The sequence below is a fragment of the Falco peregrinus genome, chromosome 14, assembly GCF_023634155.1.
Source record: "Falco peregrinus isolate bFalPer1 chromosome 14, bFalPer1.pri, whole genome shotgun sequence".
Classification (NCBI taxonomy): domain Eukaryota; kingdom Metazoa; phylum Chordata; class Aves; order Falconiformes; family Falconidae; genus Falco; species Falco peregrinus.
The window spans coordinates 24,399,191-24,416,842 of NC_073734.1; the positions used below are offsets into that span (position 1 = coordinate 24,399,191).

The window sequence follows — 17,652 nt, forward strand, 5'->3', positions numbered from 1 at the left end:
CCGGCAAGGCCTCGCCGCCGGCCGGTTTCGGTTTCGCGGCGGCGCGGGCTGAGCCGCGCTATGGCAGCGCGCTGGAGCGGCCGGCCGGCCGGGTGAGTGCCGCTGCAGGCGGGGTACGGGGCTGCGCGGCGCCTCGGCGGCCCCCACGAGGGGACCGTGCTGCCGGGCGCTGGCGGCTGGCGGCACCGCGGCCGGTGCTGCCTGGGGCGATGCGCGGCCGCCGGCCGGGGGATGCTGGGGGCTCTCGGGCGGGAGTTTGGCCGCAAAGGGGTTGCGAGGGCCACGCTGCGGCAGCCGCTGGCCTGGCGGGGAGGGAGGTGCGATGGGCCGGGGCGGCAGGCGCAGCCTGTTGCCTCCCCAGCTGCTCCCACCCGCCCATCGCGCTGCAGGCGAGACCCCCGTGGCACCCGTCTCTGCCCAGACCTGGTCATTTATTGCTTCGTGGGTTTTTTCTGGTAAACAGGTCATGAAACGGCACTGTGTGCCAGCTTGACTTGCCTGGGACTCAGAGACAGACCACATCCAGCTTCCCCGTGTAGCTTCCAGGCATCTGGAGAAATCCTAGTAATGTTTGCTTGTTGCACCTTACCTGGAGATCGCTGCATGCACAGTTCTATCTAAAAACCTGGGATTTTTCCTCAAATTGTTTACATCTGCTGCATTCTTACTTAAACCTTTTCCCCGCTCCAAAGGAAAGACAGGTTGCTTTTTTCGCTTAGGTGTGATTAGGCTAAATAAATATTTCCCCATGTGCCAGAATCATCAGATATATGCATATAAATAAAAATATTCTAGTTGCAAGACCATTAACAGCAACCCAATCAGAGTTTACTCCACAGGGGGTGTTTGCCTCCAGGTCCCGTTTCTTTGGACCACTCCCCAAAAGCTTCACCTAAATTATCTTTTAGCTATAGATTTTAGAGTAGTGTAACACTCATCAGTTGTTCTGGTCGGGTGTGTTTGCCACTGGTCGGTTGCAGTTGGGGAATTCCTGGCTGTCTTCACTTTCAGTTTGCACTGTCTTTTGTTCAGCTGGTCCCTAAGGCGCAGGAGGGCTGTGTGCCTCGGGAGAACATGGGGGTGGCAAGCAAAGAAATCAACACCGTGGATGTTGTCCCCCAGTTCCTCAGTTTTGTGACACCCCCCCTTGTTTTTGGTGCTGCCGCTCTGTTTCTGGGCTTTCAGGTAAGGAGCATGTGATTGTCCCATTATGCAAGATGTTGGTAGATTTGCAACAGGGAGCTTCACCTTTCATTTTTGTTTTCCCTGGCTGGGAGTGGTGTGAAAACCAAGTTGGGCAGGGGAGGTCTATTTTTGCGATGTGTTTTAATGATGTTTCTGCATTTGAAGGGTTAGGGCAAGGCCTAAAAGTTTTCTGGCTCTTCTTGGGAGTTTTTTGTGCTTGCTTTTGAGCTCAGAGGCATTTTACTGTAGGTTGCTGCCCGTTATTTCTGATGGTCTTATTTAGCAGACCTGTAGCCGCTGTGCTGTGCACTATTGCCTGAGCATTCATCCAACTTTTCAGTGTTATTTTGTTCTTGAATATGAGTCCTTAATTCACGTGAGTCTACTCTTTGCCTGAATGGCTTTCAGTCTTCATTAGCGTTAAGGTCGGAGTTATTTATATGTGAACGACTTCACTCTTGGTCATCAGGGGAATAAAGTCAGGGGATTTCTGGTTTTGGCTGGAGGAAAGTAAAGTGAAAGTTCCTAAAAGTTGACCCATTAGCCTACTGGGACATGAAGTTTGTTTTGCAGGAAGCCCTGTTATTTTGGCTTTTGCTTAAATTTGAGATGTTTGAACATTTTCCTTTAAGCTTTGCAGTTAATTGAAACATTGTTTCTTTTATTTTAATGCATGTGTTACTGTTAACATTCTTTATTTATATAATTGATAAGACAAGGTGTTACATAACATTCCTGCTATTTATACATTTTATAAAATGTTATATTTTATATAACATTTATATTATAAATATATACGTATATATAAAAAATACTAAAACATTTGGAATGAAAACTTGCAGACTCCTTTCCAAGAAGGTTCAGAATTTCAGGTTTTTGCATCATTTTTAGCCTGAGGAGAAAGCACCTGGTTAAGCCCAAATTTCTTGGCATTTCACCAGGAACTTTTTTGTTGTTCTTGTTAGAATATTGAATGACAGGCATTAAGAGAATTTTTGCAAACTGGGGCTTTTGCAACCCATGTTTTGATGGATCCTAAAGCTGCCTCACTTTTTATGTAATGCATCCTGAAAGCTTGATCTGGAATAGGAACCCTGGATAAAGTATTTCTTCTAGGGATACTGTAGTACAACAGTGTATGCTGAAACTGCATAATAACCACCCTTGACATGGTTTTGATCTGAAGAGTGAGAGGTTCGTTAAAGAGCATACAGTATCACCAGCTGTGCTCTTATCGGTTATCTGCTTGGCTTTCAGAGCACAGGAACAGAAGAGGCTGATGAGGTCCCTTCCACCCATCTGCAGCACTCCTATCACATCCCTTTGCTGAATTTGCCTCAGTCTCAAAACGTGCAAGGTTGTTTGAAGAGGCAGTATGGAGAGGGCAGAGAGTGGTGCTGGATTATGGGGTAAAGGGGTATCCTCTTACACATGAGAAGGACAAATGTCTTGAGGAATTTTACCTTCAGTGCTCCAACCTTTGTTTTGTCTTCAGCTTCTAGGTGCATTCCATGCCCAGCAGCGATGTGGGGAGGTGATGTTCTTTCCATGCAACGTTCCCCAGGGAGGGGCATGGCTGTGCTGTGAGGTCACCCCACCACGAGCATAACTTTCTGATGAATTAGGAGTTGTCCCTGCTCAGATGGGAAAGTCTTGACTCTTTCCATCAGAGCATCCTTCTGTCTTCCACTTCTGTTTTGAATTCTTCCCTTGGCTCCATAGGTGTCTCCCGCTTTCCTCTTTGGCCAGGTCAAGAAGGCAGTAAAAATAAAAAACCTGAAGGCCTGTGGCTTATTTTACTGTAGATTTGAATGGTTGGTGTGGAGGAGAGCATGTCTGATAGGTGAGGGTTGAACATTAGGTGGGCCCTCCAGCATGACTCCCCTGTCTTTCCTCCCTGGTTGTGGCTGGACAGGAAATGTGTTCAAAAAATGACAGCTACTAGGGAATGCTGCTGTGAGCACCAGCCTCATTAGCAAATTAAATTATTCTACCCAACAGGATGCTTCTACTCAACGGTGTTGCTGGTTTTTTGCTGGACTAGGTTGGCCGCTGTCCCGTCCCCACCCCACATAAACTCAGCTGTTACAGTAGCTGGGGGAATTTTTCCCACACCACACACAGGAGTCTGAGACCTACTGCCTGACTTGAGCAAGCTGCTGCATCAATGTCCATGGAGGGGCTAAGAGGAGCAGGCTGGCATAGAAGACTAGTTCAAGTCGGGCAGTGACAGCAGGAAAGCTGTGATTCCCTTGAAGTGATCCTGTAAAGCTTGCCTTCACTTGCATCTTAGGGTATAAGTCTCAATCCTGCATTTTCATCGCATCAGTAGTGAATCCTCAAATGCCCAAACTTTGTGGTCACTGCTGGTTTGAGTTGAGGTTGCTAGAGGTGAAAAGCTCCACATCTCTGCCTTTGATTCCAGAGTCAGCTTCTAGATCTGTGACCCTTTCATAGCTGCGTTCTGCTCTGTTGTTATCATCCCTAGGCTTCTGCACTGAGTGAGGCAACTGTGTATTGACATGCACCATGCGTTGGGGTGTCACTATGTGCTGAAATACTGCCATTAGCAGATCAGTTCTTCATTGAGGTATGGAGCAGAAGCCACATTTGCACTTGACAGCTGAAAGGAGGTGGACCGCACAACAATGCAGGTAGGAGACCATATGTGTGTGGCTTTGCTGAAGGAAAGAGGTGGAAGTGGAGGGTGACATTGTCACCAAAGCAGAAATGAGTTGTTCATCCCCACAAAACAAGCAGCCAGAACAGCTGCCTGACCCCTTTGTCTAGGGAAATACTCTCCTCTTAGAGTCCCATGCCCCCCAGAGGTCCTGCTGCATGTGAAAGATGCCTGAGGTGTTGTATTTGGCAGATGGCCACTGCAGCTATATAGATGTCAACAGCTTCTCCCTGACTGATGCCAAGAGAGAGTGATTCCTGTTGTTTGCTCCTGTCCCTTGCAGTACCACTGCATTAGGGACTGTGCACGCAAGCACTGTGGTCCTTGCACCATGTAATGGCTGGGCTGGGTTTTACCGCACAGCACTGTGAGAATAAGGCAGGTAAGAAATTCTGGATTAGACCAAGGGGCAGAAAAGCAGATCAGGTTGTCAAGGGCTCTGCTGGCTGCTCAACAGCAGGGCTGTGTGGTTGAAGAACTCCTGCTCTGATGCCCATTGCTACCCTTTCTGGTTTCATCCCTTTAGCCCCCACTTCAGAATGATGATCTAGACCTGGAAGCAGCTGTAGCAAGTGCCTGCCCCCAGCTAGTGGAGTTCCTCAGTCACCATCCTAACTGGCTGCTCACGACCTCCCGGCGCTTCCTCCCAGAGGTGGCCCTGAGTGGCCTGGATGGCATCACTGACCACAAAGAAAAGGTCTCGGTGCTCCTTGACCTGCTGGAGAAGGCTGGCCCTGCCACCTGGAAACAGTTTGCACAGCACCTCTGCATGGATTGTGACCTCCCCCTGGATCTGGAGATCCTGCTCCTAAGTTTTGCGGGAGAAGGTAATGGAGATCGGGCCAGCTTCCTCTGACCGTCTCCAAATACTGCCAATGCCTTGGCCCCCCACAGCCAACAGACCAGTCTAGGCAGTGAAACCACCAGTGCCCTTGCTTGTGCTGTCAGTGCCTCGGCAGTGAGAGGTGGCAGTCATCTCCATTGTGTCCAGGCAGCTACAAGCCTTTTTAACCAAGCCACTTAGTTTAAAAAATGATCTGACTTTCTTTCTGGTTCACCCTGTCTGTCTTTCACCATAATCTCTGCGGTAAGATCAGTCCCTTCAAAAATAGTTATTGCCAGCAAACAGCAATAGTTCACGTTTTCAGATGTGCTTTTTCACCACTGCTATGCCTTGCTGGTGTTGGTGGGAACTTTGTTTGCTTTCAATACAAATTAGCCTGATTTGAGGATGGAGGGTCCTGTGGACCTGGTGGGAACCTGCACAGTCATATCATCTGGATTCCTGAACTGGAAGCGTCCCCCAGGGCAAAGTTACTTTGCCCAGAGAGAAAGTAGTGTTCTTGAGTCTATTTGAAATGTAGGGGAAAATCTGTGCTGTGCTGTAGGGGTTCCCACTTGCTTTTTGTGAGAGTGAAGAGAGAGTGTCACGATAGCTGTGAGAGATAAAACTTTGATGCGATAGTAGCTCAGGAGTTTGGCAATAATTTTCCTTAATCAGAAAATTTAGCTTCCGTCCATATTTCCTGGTGAGCAAGTTTATTTTGCCAGGTTTTCTCTTCCAGATTTCTTGAAGGAAGATTTTGAAACTGCTGAAATTCGTTGTGGTATTTTTTTCTTGGAAGTAGAACTTTTGGCTTAGAAATATAAGTCGAGATAAAAAAAACCCAGACCCCCAGACACAAAAAGCCAAAACCAATAAAAATTGTGTACCCCTTCTTCAATAAAGCTAAGATGAAATTTTTTGATAATTTCAAGGTTAACTGTTAGATTGCCTTAGCTGGAGTGACTCCTAAGGAAAAGAGTTTCTGTCTGCATGGTGAGTGAGACTGGAGAACTGATGCAGACTAAAACCAATCCAGGGGGTGACCCAAGCAGTGCTTAGGCTGTGTAGTGGAGAAATAATGGGATCAAGTCTTCCAGCACCGGAACTGGCTTACTTTGCTTTGCATGGCACATGGGCCAGGAGTTGGGATATTCGAGCTGTGGAATGGATTTTGTGTGAGACTGTGGCACAGCAAGTGTGCCCATTTGGAGTCTTATTCTTTGTTGCTTTGCGCTGATGCTAGAGCTAGAAATACCAGCATACTGGCCCGCCCTCCCAGCTGGGAAATGCTGGAAACAACTTAGTTTCCAAAATGAATTAGCGTATGAAGGCTTCCCATCTGATATTGGAGAGCAACGCTTCCATTTTTCACTCTAAGCATGAGTTTATCTGAACAGAGTGTCCTGGTGGTATGTGGACTCCTGTTTGACCTGAGCAGGATCTCCCTCTGAAGCTCTGTAAACATTGTCCGTGGGGCTGGCTGTGCTGAGTGGGGTTTTGTGGCAGCCTGAGCCATGCAGTGAGTCAGGAAAGGCCCTTGACTGTGTTGCCAGTGGTTTCATCACAGAAACGTGATACAAAATCCTTCTTTGCAGAAATGGGGAGGAGTAGGGCTTCCCTTTTTAGCTACAGTATGGTTTTAGATCAGCCAAAGCCATGCATGCTCCGAGTTTGCATGTATCTTAGAGAAGAGTGGTTTCCCTCCTCTCTTGAAAGCATAGGTTAACTGTGGTTTAGAGCAAACTGAAAGCAAAACATCAGATGGGGAGCCTGAAACCTGGCTGTGTTGCATCAGCCCTTATACTGAGTCTTGGTTTGTGCCACTGTGTGTGTTGTGAGCTGCTTGCCCTTTGGCTTTGGCCAGCAGCACCCCAGTTTTCAAAAGCAGGATGCTTGCAGTAACTGTATTTAATTTCCAATTCAACTCCTTTAGATACCTTAAGCCAGGAGCAAGAAGCATGCAGAGATGTGAGTGCCTGCTCATCTGTGCCAAAAGGTAAGGCTGGAACAGAGCCTGGGGTGCTGTGTTTTTGGAGTTTATCTTCTGTGCCCATGGGCTAGACAGGGCTACAAGTGTCCCACGTATTGACCACAGTGCTGGCAAGTTGTTGGGAAGCCACTGCAACTTCAGGTTTGATATTCTGTTCTTGGTGCTTTCCAGATGAACCTCCTCCCTTTCATTTTCTCTCCCTGAATTTCAGAAAAGCCTTGTTAGCCCTGATTCTGCCAAGGAACTTGCTCATTTTAGCTTCTCTAGCCAAGGGAATCTCCCACATACTTTGCAAAATCCCCACTTGTTGCGCATTTACTGTGGTTGGCTACTGGTGAGTGGAGGAAGTTGGTCTGGTTTTTAAAGCAAGAGCACAAAGGCTATCCGGGAGTTGATTCAGCAGAAACCATTGCAGAGTTATCAGAATCAAAGCTTAAAAGAATGGATAGTAGTAATTCTAGGGCTTTCTTCGGGGGTGGATTTGGGACTGAGGCCTTCCCACTCAGTGCAGATCACGAAATGAGGGATTTGTTTTCAAGGTGCCTCCTCTTCCCCTGGCACTTTGCAGCAGCACCTGTCACCTGGATGTCAGTCAGAAGCCTTTGGTGCAATGTGAAAATACTGAAGGTATGTGCCACCACTGAGCGATGTCCCTCATGTGACAGCTGCTGGAATAACTGCAAGCTGCTGAATTCTGAGTCACCTCCTCAGTCACCAGATACTCAACTTCCAGAAAATGAAACATCAGCCCAGGTCCTCCCCATGGGAACAGCCTCACATCAGAAAGAGAGAGAAAGGGTGTGATTCTGGCATCCAGCTTGGCGAGAGGGTATACGGTGGAGGCAGTGGCAAAGGGAATCCAGATTATCCCAGAAAGCTGCCATCAGTTTCCTGCGTCCTCCTGAAACGTGTGCTCGGGGAGAATGAAGCAGCAGGAAATGAAGCCTTGTGTTCTGCAGGCTGCAGCACAGAGGAGTCACTGAGCCAGCGCCCTGGCCATGCAGAGAGCAAAGTGCAGCCCTTGTCTCCGTCGAGGTGCTTCATGTTGGTGGCAGGGAGTGACTTGCTGCTGGACTGCCATTGTCACAGGGTAACGGAAGCAGTTCCTGTGTTCAAAGCAAGGCAGGTGCATTGCCCAGCCTACAAGAAGACTTACCACTGCGGTGGTTGTGGTCAGTCTTGGAAAATGCAGGGCAGCTTTTCACAGCGGTATATGTAGCTGCTTCACCCAGTGCTCCGGGGGCAGCTGAGCTTGTGGAGGCTGACCTGGCAGCTGGCTGCGCTCACGAGGAAACTTTTGGTGGAGCTGAGATATGTCTAGTCATTGATAGTTCCTGCTCCTGCTTTCTTTCAGGTCCATCACATGGGCTTATCCTGCTCTTGGGTGGACTAAATCCCGAGGAAGGAAATTGGACTGTAGGCTTTGCTGAGTGTAGCTGGGATTGGCGGTACTGCTGTTTGGTTTACCTCTGTCTCAAATGTGCCAGGCTTCTTTCACGTGCACAGAACCACTTCCTCCGTGCCCTGTGTAACTTTCCAGTGCTTGTGGTGTAAGTCTGATTAAGGCTGTCTGTAGCCCTTTGTGCTCTCTACTTCTGCATGCTCCTCTGAACCTAGAGTTGCATATACTTCATTTTTTTTCGCTGTGCTGCCAGTAGGGTCATTTGCTAGGATGCTTTTTGCTGGGCTGTTATGATAGTTTTTTGCTGAGGTTCTGGCACACTGTGCCTCTAAGCAAATGAGGGGATTCAGTAAAAGGGTCTGAGCATTGTTTGCTAAACCTGATACATTTCTTTCAAAACATGCCTTTTAAAATTAACGTGGTTTCCTGCAAGGATTTTCAAAGCCAGGCTTCCACCAGAAGCTTGTATCTCCCTGTTTCTGATGTCCTGGCTGCTGTTGGCTAAGAATGGTAAGATTTGGATATTAACAGCACTGTGAATTACAAAGTCATATTCCAGTATTAGATAAACATTGAATCCTTGTAGCTGATTGTGTGTCCCAGGGAGGAGGAAGGATCTGCTTGACTTCTTTGAAGAAACGCTCAAGTGGAAAGTAGTAGATCACACTGTGGCAGGCAAGATATATAAATAAACTGAAGTGTTGGAATTAATTGCCTGGAGAAGTTTAGGGATCTCCGTTACTGAAGGTCTTTAAACCAGCCCAGACCCCTTGGTCACTCCTGAGAGCTGTAGCATATTGGAGGTGGGACAAGAGGATGGATTAGCCTCATGAGGATCCGTCCAAGCTGTCTTTCTGTAGCTAAATGCAGCTCTGCTTTTAGTTCAACATTTGCAAAATCAGTTCTGTAAACCCAGCTTGAATTTGCAAATAGTTTTGTTTCTCTGATTTTGCCTCTTCCACCCCTCAAATGTTTTGCTGGGGAGTCTTGCCCAGCTTTAATAAGATGTCATTCAGCATGCTCTTTTACATGTTTCTGACTTTGCAATTTTCAGGCTTTGCTCGATGTCGCCATGACCGCGGCTCTGTGAGTGATAAGGATGTTAAACGGCAGCGACTAGGTATGTAGATGTTCCAGAAGCAGAGCAATGGTGTGCTTTCCTCTGAGGGAGGACCTATTTAACTGCTTTGTAGAAACACCCAAGAAATCAGCCTCCTCCATTGAGGCAAACTTTCGTTTAGTAGCTGCATAAACTCTTAATGCAACAGGTATAAAATATACAGACAACAGGACCTGGCAAATAACAAAACCCATCCATTTCCATTTCAGAGATACATTAAATCTACCTGAGAAGAAGGGATAGAGATGGCATAGGCTAAGAACTCCCTTAAAGTGTGATATCCAGTAAAGCATTCAGTTGCAGGTCATCCCTGTATTTGTTTGCTTTTCTTTAAGCAAGTCAGGAGGCCTACTGACAATTTAAAACCCCTTAAAGGCTCCACAGTTTCTCTGTCTCACAAAAAACTTGTATGATTTTAGCTCACTCCTAATTTAGAGATGTCATCACTCATCTATTCAGTTACAAAGTTGAGCCAGAGTAATTCCAGGAAAAGACTGGGTACCCTGAGCAGACCAGTGGGCTGCATGAAACCAGTGTCCACATCCTTTCCTTTATCATCTGCCCTTACTTACCCTTTTCTACCTCTGTTTTTAGCCTTGCAATCCCCACGGTCCAGTGCTGCCCAGTGCCTGGTGGGGGAACACAGAGAGAATGGCAAAGCTAGCAGCTGCAGCTGGGCTGAAGCCAGTTTTTGAATGAAAGTTTGCATAGAGAAAAGTTCATGAGGAGATGCTCACGGGAGGCCAGGTGGTCTTGTCCCTTGGCAAAACTTGGCAAAGGTAACAACAGTGAGGATAGGGTTCTTCAGAAGATGTTCAGCGCCCTTAATTATCACCACTGCTCTCTCTTCAACAGAGAAGGGCTGATACCATCAGTGTTCTCAAATTCTTAAGAGCAAAAGCTATGTCTGTTCCCAGGTGCAAATAGCCGAGCAAGCATGGCACACGGCCAGCATGGGTGAACAGGGAATTATATGCCTAATACACCAATACCTAATTAACATCTTAAAGAGATTATATGATTTAATATCGATATAAAACTGTTTCACATTTTCCCTGAATTTTCTTCTTCTTTAGCCCCTGTGCAAAAACAGGAAAAACTATGGGTTATTTTCATGTGTTTAGAATTCATCATCTCCACCTAGCTCTGTGGAGCAGCCTCTGATAAGGGCCATTGTTTTTTTGCATATAAGAGGTCGTATTTTGGGTCTGTCATGTCTCAGAACTAACTTTTTCACCCTTGTACTCACTCTGTTGTCTTCTATCAGATTCACCTGAAAAATACCGGCACCTCCTCATCAAATCTATCTGCCAGAGATATGGAAGCAGGAGACCAGCAGCAGCGCAGGAACAAACACAGCCACTAGCTTTCAACCAAGCCTTTGTCAACCTTATAATTCAGCAGAGCAAAGCCTTCCGCTTAAAAGAGAAAACAGATAAATCCCGAGAGGATGTGGCAGGTGCCCCTGAACCTGAAGAGCATGTGGATACAGCCATGAAAATGTCCGATCTGTTTTGTAATGTGGTCCCATCGGGCACAACGAAGGTAATCTTTTTGTTTGGTAAACCAGGTACAGGCAAGACCATGCTGATGCACAGGATTTGTCAGAAATGGGCAGAAGGTGCCCTACCTCAGTTTCTCTTCGCTTTCCTGTTTGAGTTTCGGCAGCTGAATTTATTAAAAACAAAATTCACTTTGAAGGAGTTTTTGTTTGACCTGTTCCTTCAGCCAGAAGACAGTCCTGATGCAGTGTTCCAGTACCTCCTGGAAAATGCCTGGCGTACGCTAATCATCTTTGATGGGCTGGATGAGTTTGCAGCTAACATGGATGTGTCATCCTCTTCCAGGGGAGGCCCAGCTCTTACCTCCCGTATGTCCATATCTGAGCTCTTTGCAGACCTCTGTCGTGGCAAGCTCCTGCCTGGTTGCACGGTGTTGGTTACTAGCCGACCTAAGAGACTGCCCAACTTCCTATTAAACACAGTAGGTCTGCTAGCAGAAGTTCGGGGATTTGACCATGAGAAGGTTGAGGAATACGTCGGCCACTATTTTCGTCAGCATTCATTCAAAGAACAAGCCATTGCTCACCTGAAAAACAACACCAAGCTCCTGAGCATGTGCCTCATCCCTGCTCTGTGTAACGTTGTGTGCATCTGTTTGGAGTATTTGCTCCTTAAACACCAGACGAGTGTGGAGCTTCCTCAGACTATGACACAGTTTTATATCAAAATGCTGCTCATCTTCATAAACAAACAGCAGGGAGAGTGTGCAGGTGGTGAGGAGACTCAGCTGAACTGTAACAAGGAGGCCATTTTGGGCCTGTGTGATCTTGCACTGAAAGGCCTGGAAGATAAGAAGCTTGTGTTTTATGTTGATGATATTCCAGAGCACGTGAAGGAATTTGCTTCCTTACATGGGCTGCTGACTGTCTTCGAGGTGAAGACAAGTGGCACTTGCCCAGAGGTGGGCTATGCCTTTGTGCACTTGAGCTTGCAGGAGTTTTTTGCAGCACTGTGTCTCATGGTGAGTAAAAGGGTGGACAAGAACTACCTGAAGAAGAAGTTCTCTTTGAAGTCAAAGTGGAATTTAAAGAATGAGGCAAAGACCGAATTCATGGAGAGTTTTCACATCTTCCTCTCAGGCTTGTCATCAAAAGAATGTAGGACATTTCTCATGCTGCTAGCTGAGCAAGATGAAGCTTGGGTGCAGGATAAGCAGGACACGATCCTGCAGTCTCTCAAGAAACTGGCAGCCACTCGTCTGACGGGGCCCAAGGTCATTGAGCTCTGCCACTGCACGTTTGAAACACAAGACCTCAAAGTAGCCCAGCACATTGGGAGCATGCTGAGTGTCAAGTACAGGTTTAAAAACTTCAGACTGACACCTCTGGATGTGGCGGCTTTGGTTTTTGTCATAAACTTGGGCCCGGATTTGAGTGAGTTGGATTTTGCAGGATGTCTTGTGGATGTTGACTGTTTGGAGCTGCTGGCTGGCTGTAAAAACATAGAGCACTTGAGGTAAACACACTGAGTGCTGTGAGCTGGTGGATGGAGAGGACTAAGGGGTTGGAAGGGCTGGCATAGTATTTCTTTAGAAGGGAGGGAAAGAAGATGTGAGAAATTCTAATCTGACCAGTATAACTTCAATACTGAAGAAACTGACAAAATAATTTATGAGGGATTAAAGGATATAAAGGTGATAAATCCATTCTGGCTGTGGTTTTTGGTATGTTGCTTTGTTTTTATTAAAACAATCAAATAACAGGGTAGTTAGTGCGGTAGATGAAACAGAAAATGATAGGCATTTCTTGATAATGCAAAGGCAGGGCGAATCCTGCAAGCAAATAAGAAAGCTGTGATCTACGTGAGATCACCATAAACCAGGTGAACAGGAGGTGACAGCTGCACTCTCGGGTGCTCTCCATCAGTGCTTTGGTGTAATGCTGAAAGGACTTTTCCAGGAGGATCTCTTGGTATCCTGTTGTGCAACAGGTCTCATCCTGTATTCCCGTGAATGACTTGGAGGAATATGTGTAGAGTTTGCTAATGTGGAGAAGATGGGGAGCAGCCAGGGTGAGAATTGCCTTGTCCTGAAGGGAATGATGTTGTTTACTGTGGAGCAGAAACAGATACATGAAAACTGTCATTCCTGGATAGTGATATCATTGTAAAAAGGACAGTAATCAATTGTTCTCTGCCACCATTGAGAAGAGTAGGAATGCTATTTAATTTACTGTTAGAAAAGCTTTCTGATGCTACATCCTAACTCTAAATTGCTAATGCAGGCACAGGGCAGTGCAAGGAGTCCTCTGCTTTCGGAGACCAGATTAGCAGATGCCTTTGCATTAGGAGAACAGAACAGGGGATTTTTTTTGGGTTCTTCCTCAGCTCATATGCACTTGAGTCCACGCCTGCTCTCGTTCATGGTCTGCAGGATACTATCTCTTGGAAGGGTGGGCAAAGGGCAGTGGGACCTCAAGCATTTCTTGTACAGAACCCATCTAAAGGAGCAGCATCACCTCAAGCATATTCCTAATGACTGTGGGCCATGTCTGTCATGCCACTGCACGTCTGCAGCTTGTTCCCGATCCCTCTGGTTCAGGGGAGGGTGGCGTTCGGGCAACAAGGCTGTAAGTGAGTTTCTGCTTGGCCCCCAAACACATGGTGGGAGACAGGCAGCCAAGGTGGTTTGTATCAATACCTCCTGTAATCAAAACATTCTGCAGCTGATTCAAAGGAGAGCTTGTGTGCCTGAAAGCTTACCTGTTTGTTTGGTTTTTCCAGCACCACCGGTTCCTTCTATAAAAGAGGTACTTCCCTGAAAAACTTTGTGTCTTATATTTTGGAAAACTCTGGCTACTCTGCCATCCAAATTTAAAGTATCTGGCCTGAAATCAACCCTCTTGTAACTCGTCAGCTCATCACATGGGAGCTGTTAGACACTCTTTGTTTGTATGAGTTTGGTTTGCCCCTGTGTGACCTCCCTTGTCTCCAGGGTCCTGACTGTGGTGGGACATGCGATAGGACTGACTCTTAGCTGTGGTGGCACTTACCTGTGGTGTCACTATACCTGCCTCTTGAGGTATTTACAGTTGATGTGCAAGTTTAATTGTTCATTTTTAAAAAAACCTAGATATTTGAAAAGATAAAGATGCTGCAAAAAAGAGCATGATACAATGGCTGTTAAGAAAGAAATTAAATGCTTTTTATAATCATGTTTTAACCTGCTCTGTGTGCTAGCTTATTTTGATTTTTGTTGTGTTTATGCTTTTCCCTTTTCTCATGTTTTAGCTTTCATAGTAGGAGATGCGGCAATGACTTTGCTGCTGCTCTTTCAAAGAGCTTACGAGGAATGGAGAGCCTGAAGAAACTAGAGTAAGTCTTTGCTGTAAGGTCAGAGCCTTCTCTCTTCCTATCTGTCCCGTGTTTCTAGCTTCCAGTTTAATCACACCTACTCACTCAAGGCTGATCTGCTCTGTGCAGCACTGTACAGAGTAATGCAGTGCTATGCAGAGCAGCAGGGATATGTGTGGCTCTGGTTTTATGCTGGCATCAAGTATTGCATTGCCTGCTTGAATAGGAACATAAAGTTGGTTGCAGGTGGCAGAATCGGGCCACCTCCTCTCTGTGTTGGTGTGCTGGGAGTGCAGTGCAGGAATGTATCTGAGACAGGCTTGCCATGTGCTGCACGGGATCCTTCTGCTTGGTTTGAATCATTCTTTCTTTTTCCAGGTTGACAGGTGGGAGTATCACAGCTGAGGGGATGACTGACTTGATCCAGGCTTCATCACAGTGCCTCCAGCTTGAGGAAATAAAGTGAGTGTGTTGTGGCAGTGACCCTCAAATCAACCACTCCTTCCTTGGGGGCCTGGAATACTAATGAGAATGAATCTGTGTACAGCTTGCAGGACAATTGGATACGGGATCCAGAGGTGAAGAGGGTGATGGACCTGTTTTCCAGAATGGAAAAACTGAAGAAAATAGAGTGAGTAAAGATGGCTTAAACCTATTAAAAATGGTAGCCCCTATGAAGCCAAGCATAGCATCAGAAAGAGTTATATCCTCATCAGAGAAGAGTTGCTGGATGTCCCTGTAAGGGGTGACACTTACTCTTAGAGATGCCTGTGGGGGACACGCGGGGCACTAAGCTGAGGCACAGACATTTAAGTGCAAGCAGGGATGTGCTGGAGGCCTGGGTCACTTTGAGATGGACTCAACCTCACAGTTCTTACCCAGGTGTTTTAAAATAATCTCAGGAGAGTCCTGACACCACTGACGCCTCTCCAGGAATCACAATGCACGTGCTCAACTTGGTGCCTGGCATGACTTTTTCCTCTTCTGCCTCCTCAGCTCTCTTCCCCTTGGTCAGGCTCAGGTTGAGATGCCTCATCTCTGCATAAAAGAGGATGGCTCCATCCCAGTATTCCCAGCCTTCTTGTTAGCCCTCTTCTCCTGTACCGCTTGCAACACTCTTGTAACAGCACAGTGCTGAATGAGAGGGACTGATTTCTAGGAAAATGCCTGACATGGATCTGCATCTTTTTAGGTGGAGAGAACCAGCCTGATTTGTGAAGGGATTTCAAACCTTTGAAAAACTGTCATGGGCAGTTTAAGCAGCAGCAGCAGGCAGAGTAGAGCTGCTGCAAGTGTTGGAGTCTCAGCGTAGTTTGCATTACAGGAGAGGGATAGCCACACAGCTGTGCTGCTCCTGCAAGAAGTCAAAGCCACAGCACTGCCTGCCTACCTGTCAAAAGGGAGTGACTCTGCCTTTAAAGGTCTTCCACATACACCCAGGTGCAAGCAAGTGAATCCAAAAATACCTGCAGTTACTGCTGGATTCCATCCAGGAATTAATTACTGGCTTTGCAGTATGATTAGAAGTGTTTAAAAGCATGGCGGAAAGAGGGGGGAAAGGGGGAGTGTACCTGCTCTTCTGCTTTCCTGGGCTTGCTGTATAACAGCTTGTGGTACATGCCAGCCTGTCCCCAGTGAAGCAGCTTATCATATAGAAAAGGCAGGAAGCCAGTGCAATTTTTAAGCCTCATTCCTACATGCATTTCTGTTGCGCACATACAGTGTTGTCATGGATGATTCCTTTGAAGCTCACAGGAATGGTGCTTTGTGGCCCTGAAAGCCAGCAGGGGATTTGTAGAAGCAAGACCTTATGTTTTGTAGTTAATGAGGTCCAACAAGTAATGAAACAGATTAAACATTCAATTAAAAAATAAATCCTCAGAGGTTGCTAGTATTGTGTCTTCAGGGAAGTTTTAAAATGTCAGGGTTTAGACCACACTAGCATGCTGTACTTAAATTGGATTTGTTATAGCAAGAGTTGTAACTGCACTGTGGATCGATTGTGTAATCATACAGGTATAATGGACATCTACCTAACCCGAAACCAGTTAGTGATTCTTCTGTTGCACATAAAGGACCTATCTCTGATTCGAAATTCGTGGGAGCTCTAGCTGGCAGAGAACAACTGTGGTGTGATAATGCTTTTGTTGAGTCCTAAATGCAACATGCTGAAGTTTTGGAGAAATCCCCTGACTAAAAGAAAGTGTGCTTCAGGGCGTTTGGGGCGCACAGCAGAGGGCATTTGTGTAACCAAGTGTGTGCTGTTGGGTCCAGCAGCTGAGGTTGTGTTCTTCCTCATGTTTACAGTCTGAGCAACAATGATCTTTCCTTGAACGCTGTTGTTGTTTTGGCAAAGGAAGTCATCGCATGTCAAAACGCTACTGAACTGCATGTCAGGTACCAATATGTGAGAGCTGTTACAAAAGCCAATATCTTGTTTCTTTAGATGCTGACTTCTTAAATGGACACTGTTTTACAGCTTAGTTGTTGGATAATCAAAGTCAACAAAACCTAATTTTACTCCTTTTTCTTTTCTGTTTGGAATAAAATTTGAATTCAGCATATTGCAGGCTTCCTCTTTGTATTTTTTTAATAGGTCATTTTATCCTTGGTCTATATTTGATTTGCAGAGTGTAATATTTCTTCGTATAATAGAATTTAAACTTGCTTTTAAGCTCTGCAATATATCAACCTGGAAATTCTTTTACTAGCTAGCATAAATCTGCTATAAATCAGTTAAGTTTGCTGAAAAGCTGTGGATTTAAGTAGTTCTAGCTCTGTTCCTTCAAACTACAGGTTTTGGTGTTTTCATAGATCCAGGATGACAGAGAAAGGGTACAATTTTTAAATCCTAGCTCTTATGGTTGTCTTATGTTGTAAGTTTAACAGGCCAAAGTAAACCTTGGTGTAACTCAAGGGAAGTCAAATTGCATACAGCTTTTTCTTTTTTTTTTTTTCTTTTTTTTTTTTTGTGCTGGAATGGAGTTTCTACCGAACCTCTTTCCAACAAACTGAAAAAAAAAAAAAAAAATCTCAGCCCAGTCTTCTTAACTGTGTTAGTCTCTTGTCCGTACTGCAGCCCCAGTTCAGCGTGCAGGGTGTCCTGCTCCCTCCAGCCCCATGGCTGCTCTGTGGCAGTGTGCTAGCATGACAGATGTTCAGGCCCTCTAGCATCCAGGCCACCACTTCAGTCCTTACTGAGCACCTCTGCTAAAGAAATGGTATCCTTCCACCTGTCCCCTAACATTGACTTGAATCTCTTTTTCAGGAGGAACACCGTGATTTTATATTTTTCTGGCCCATCTGGGAAAGTTCCACGGTGAGAAACTTACTTGGGGTTGTGCTGTATTTGGTTATGCTTATTCAAACCATCAGCTTGGTGTCACTGTAAACTACCCCAGCAACAGGGGTGGTTGCCTCTGCCCTTGCATCTGGCAGAGCTGGATCCACCAGAGCAAAGAGAGAGGTAACCAAAATAGCTGGTCTTTGCACAGACCTTCCAGCCACTTCCACAAAGGCAGCACCTTGGTGCCTGTGTAAGCTTGAAGTGCTGTTTTTCTGTTGCAAAACTGCTGAAAAACAGTTGAAAATGAGGA

At 46.1% G+C, this 17,652-nt stretch overlaps 1 protein-coding gene across 7 annotated transcripts in view; it reads left to right on the forward strand.

Moving 5' to 3' along the window:
- The window catches only part of NLRC5 (NLR family CARD domain containing 5), a 51,747-nt gene continuing 34,095 nt past the window's right edge, over positions 1–17,652 (forward strand). Inside the window, exons 1-11 of one of the 7 annotated variants that reach the window (XM_055819068.1) lie at positions 1–92; positions 3,674–3,839; positions 4,392–4,692; positions 6,625–6,687; positions 9,138–9,203; positions 10,471–12,220; positions 13,994–14,077; positions 14,435–14,518; positions 14,604–14,687; positions 16,364–16,453; positions 17,325–17,375. In XM_055819068.1, the coding sequence (XP_055675043.1) occupies positions 3,834–3,839; positions 4,392–4,692; positions 6,625–6,687; positions 9,138–9,203; positions 10,471–12,220; positions 13,994–14,077; positions 14,435–14,518; positions 14,604–14,687; positions 16,364–16,453; positions 17,325–17,375 (2,579 nt within the window). In that variant the 5' untranslated portion in view covers positions 1–92; positions 3,674–3,833. The other 6 variants (XM_027782175.2, XM_027782179.2, XM_055819070.1 and 3 more) reach the window with 6 other exon arrangements.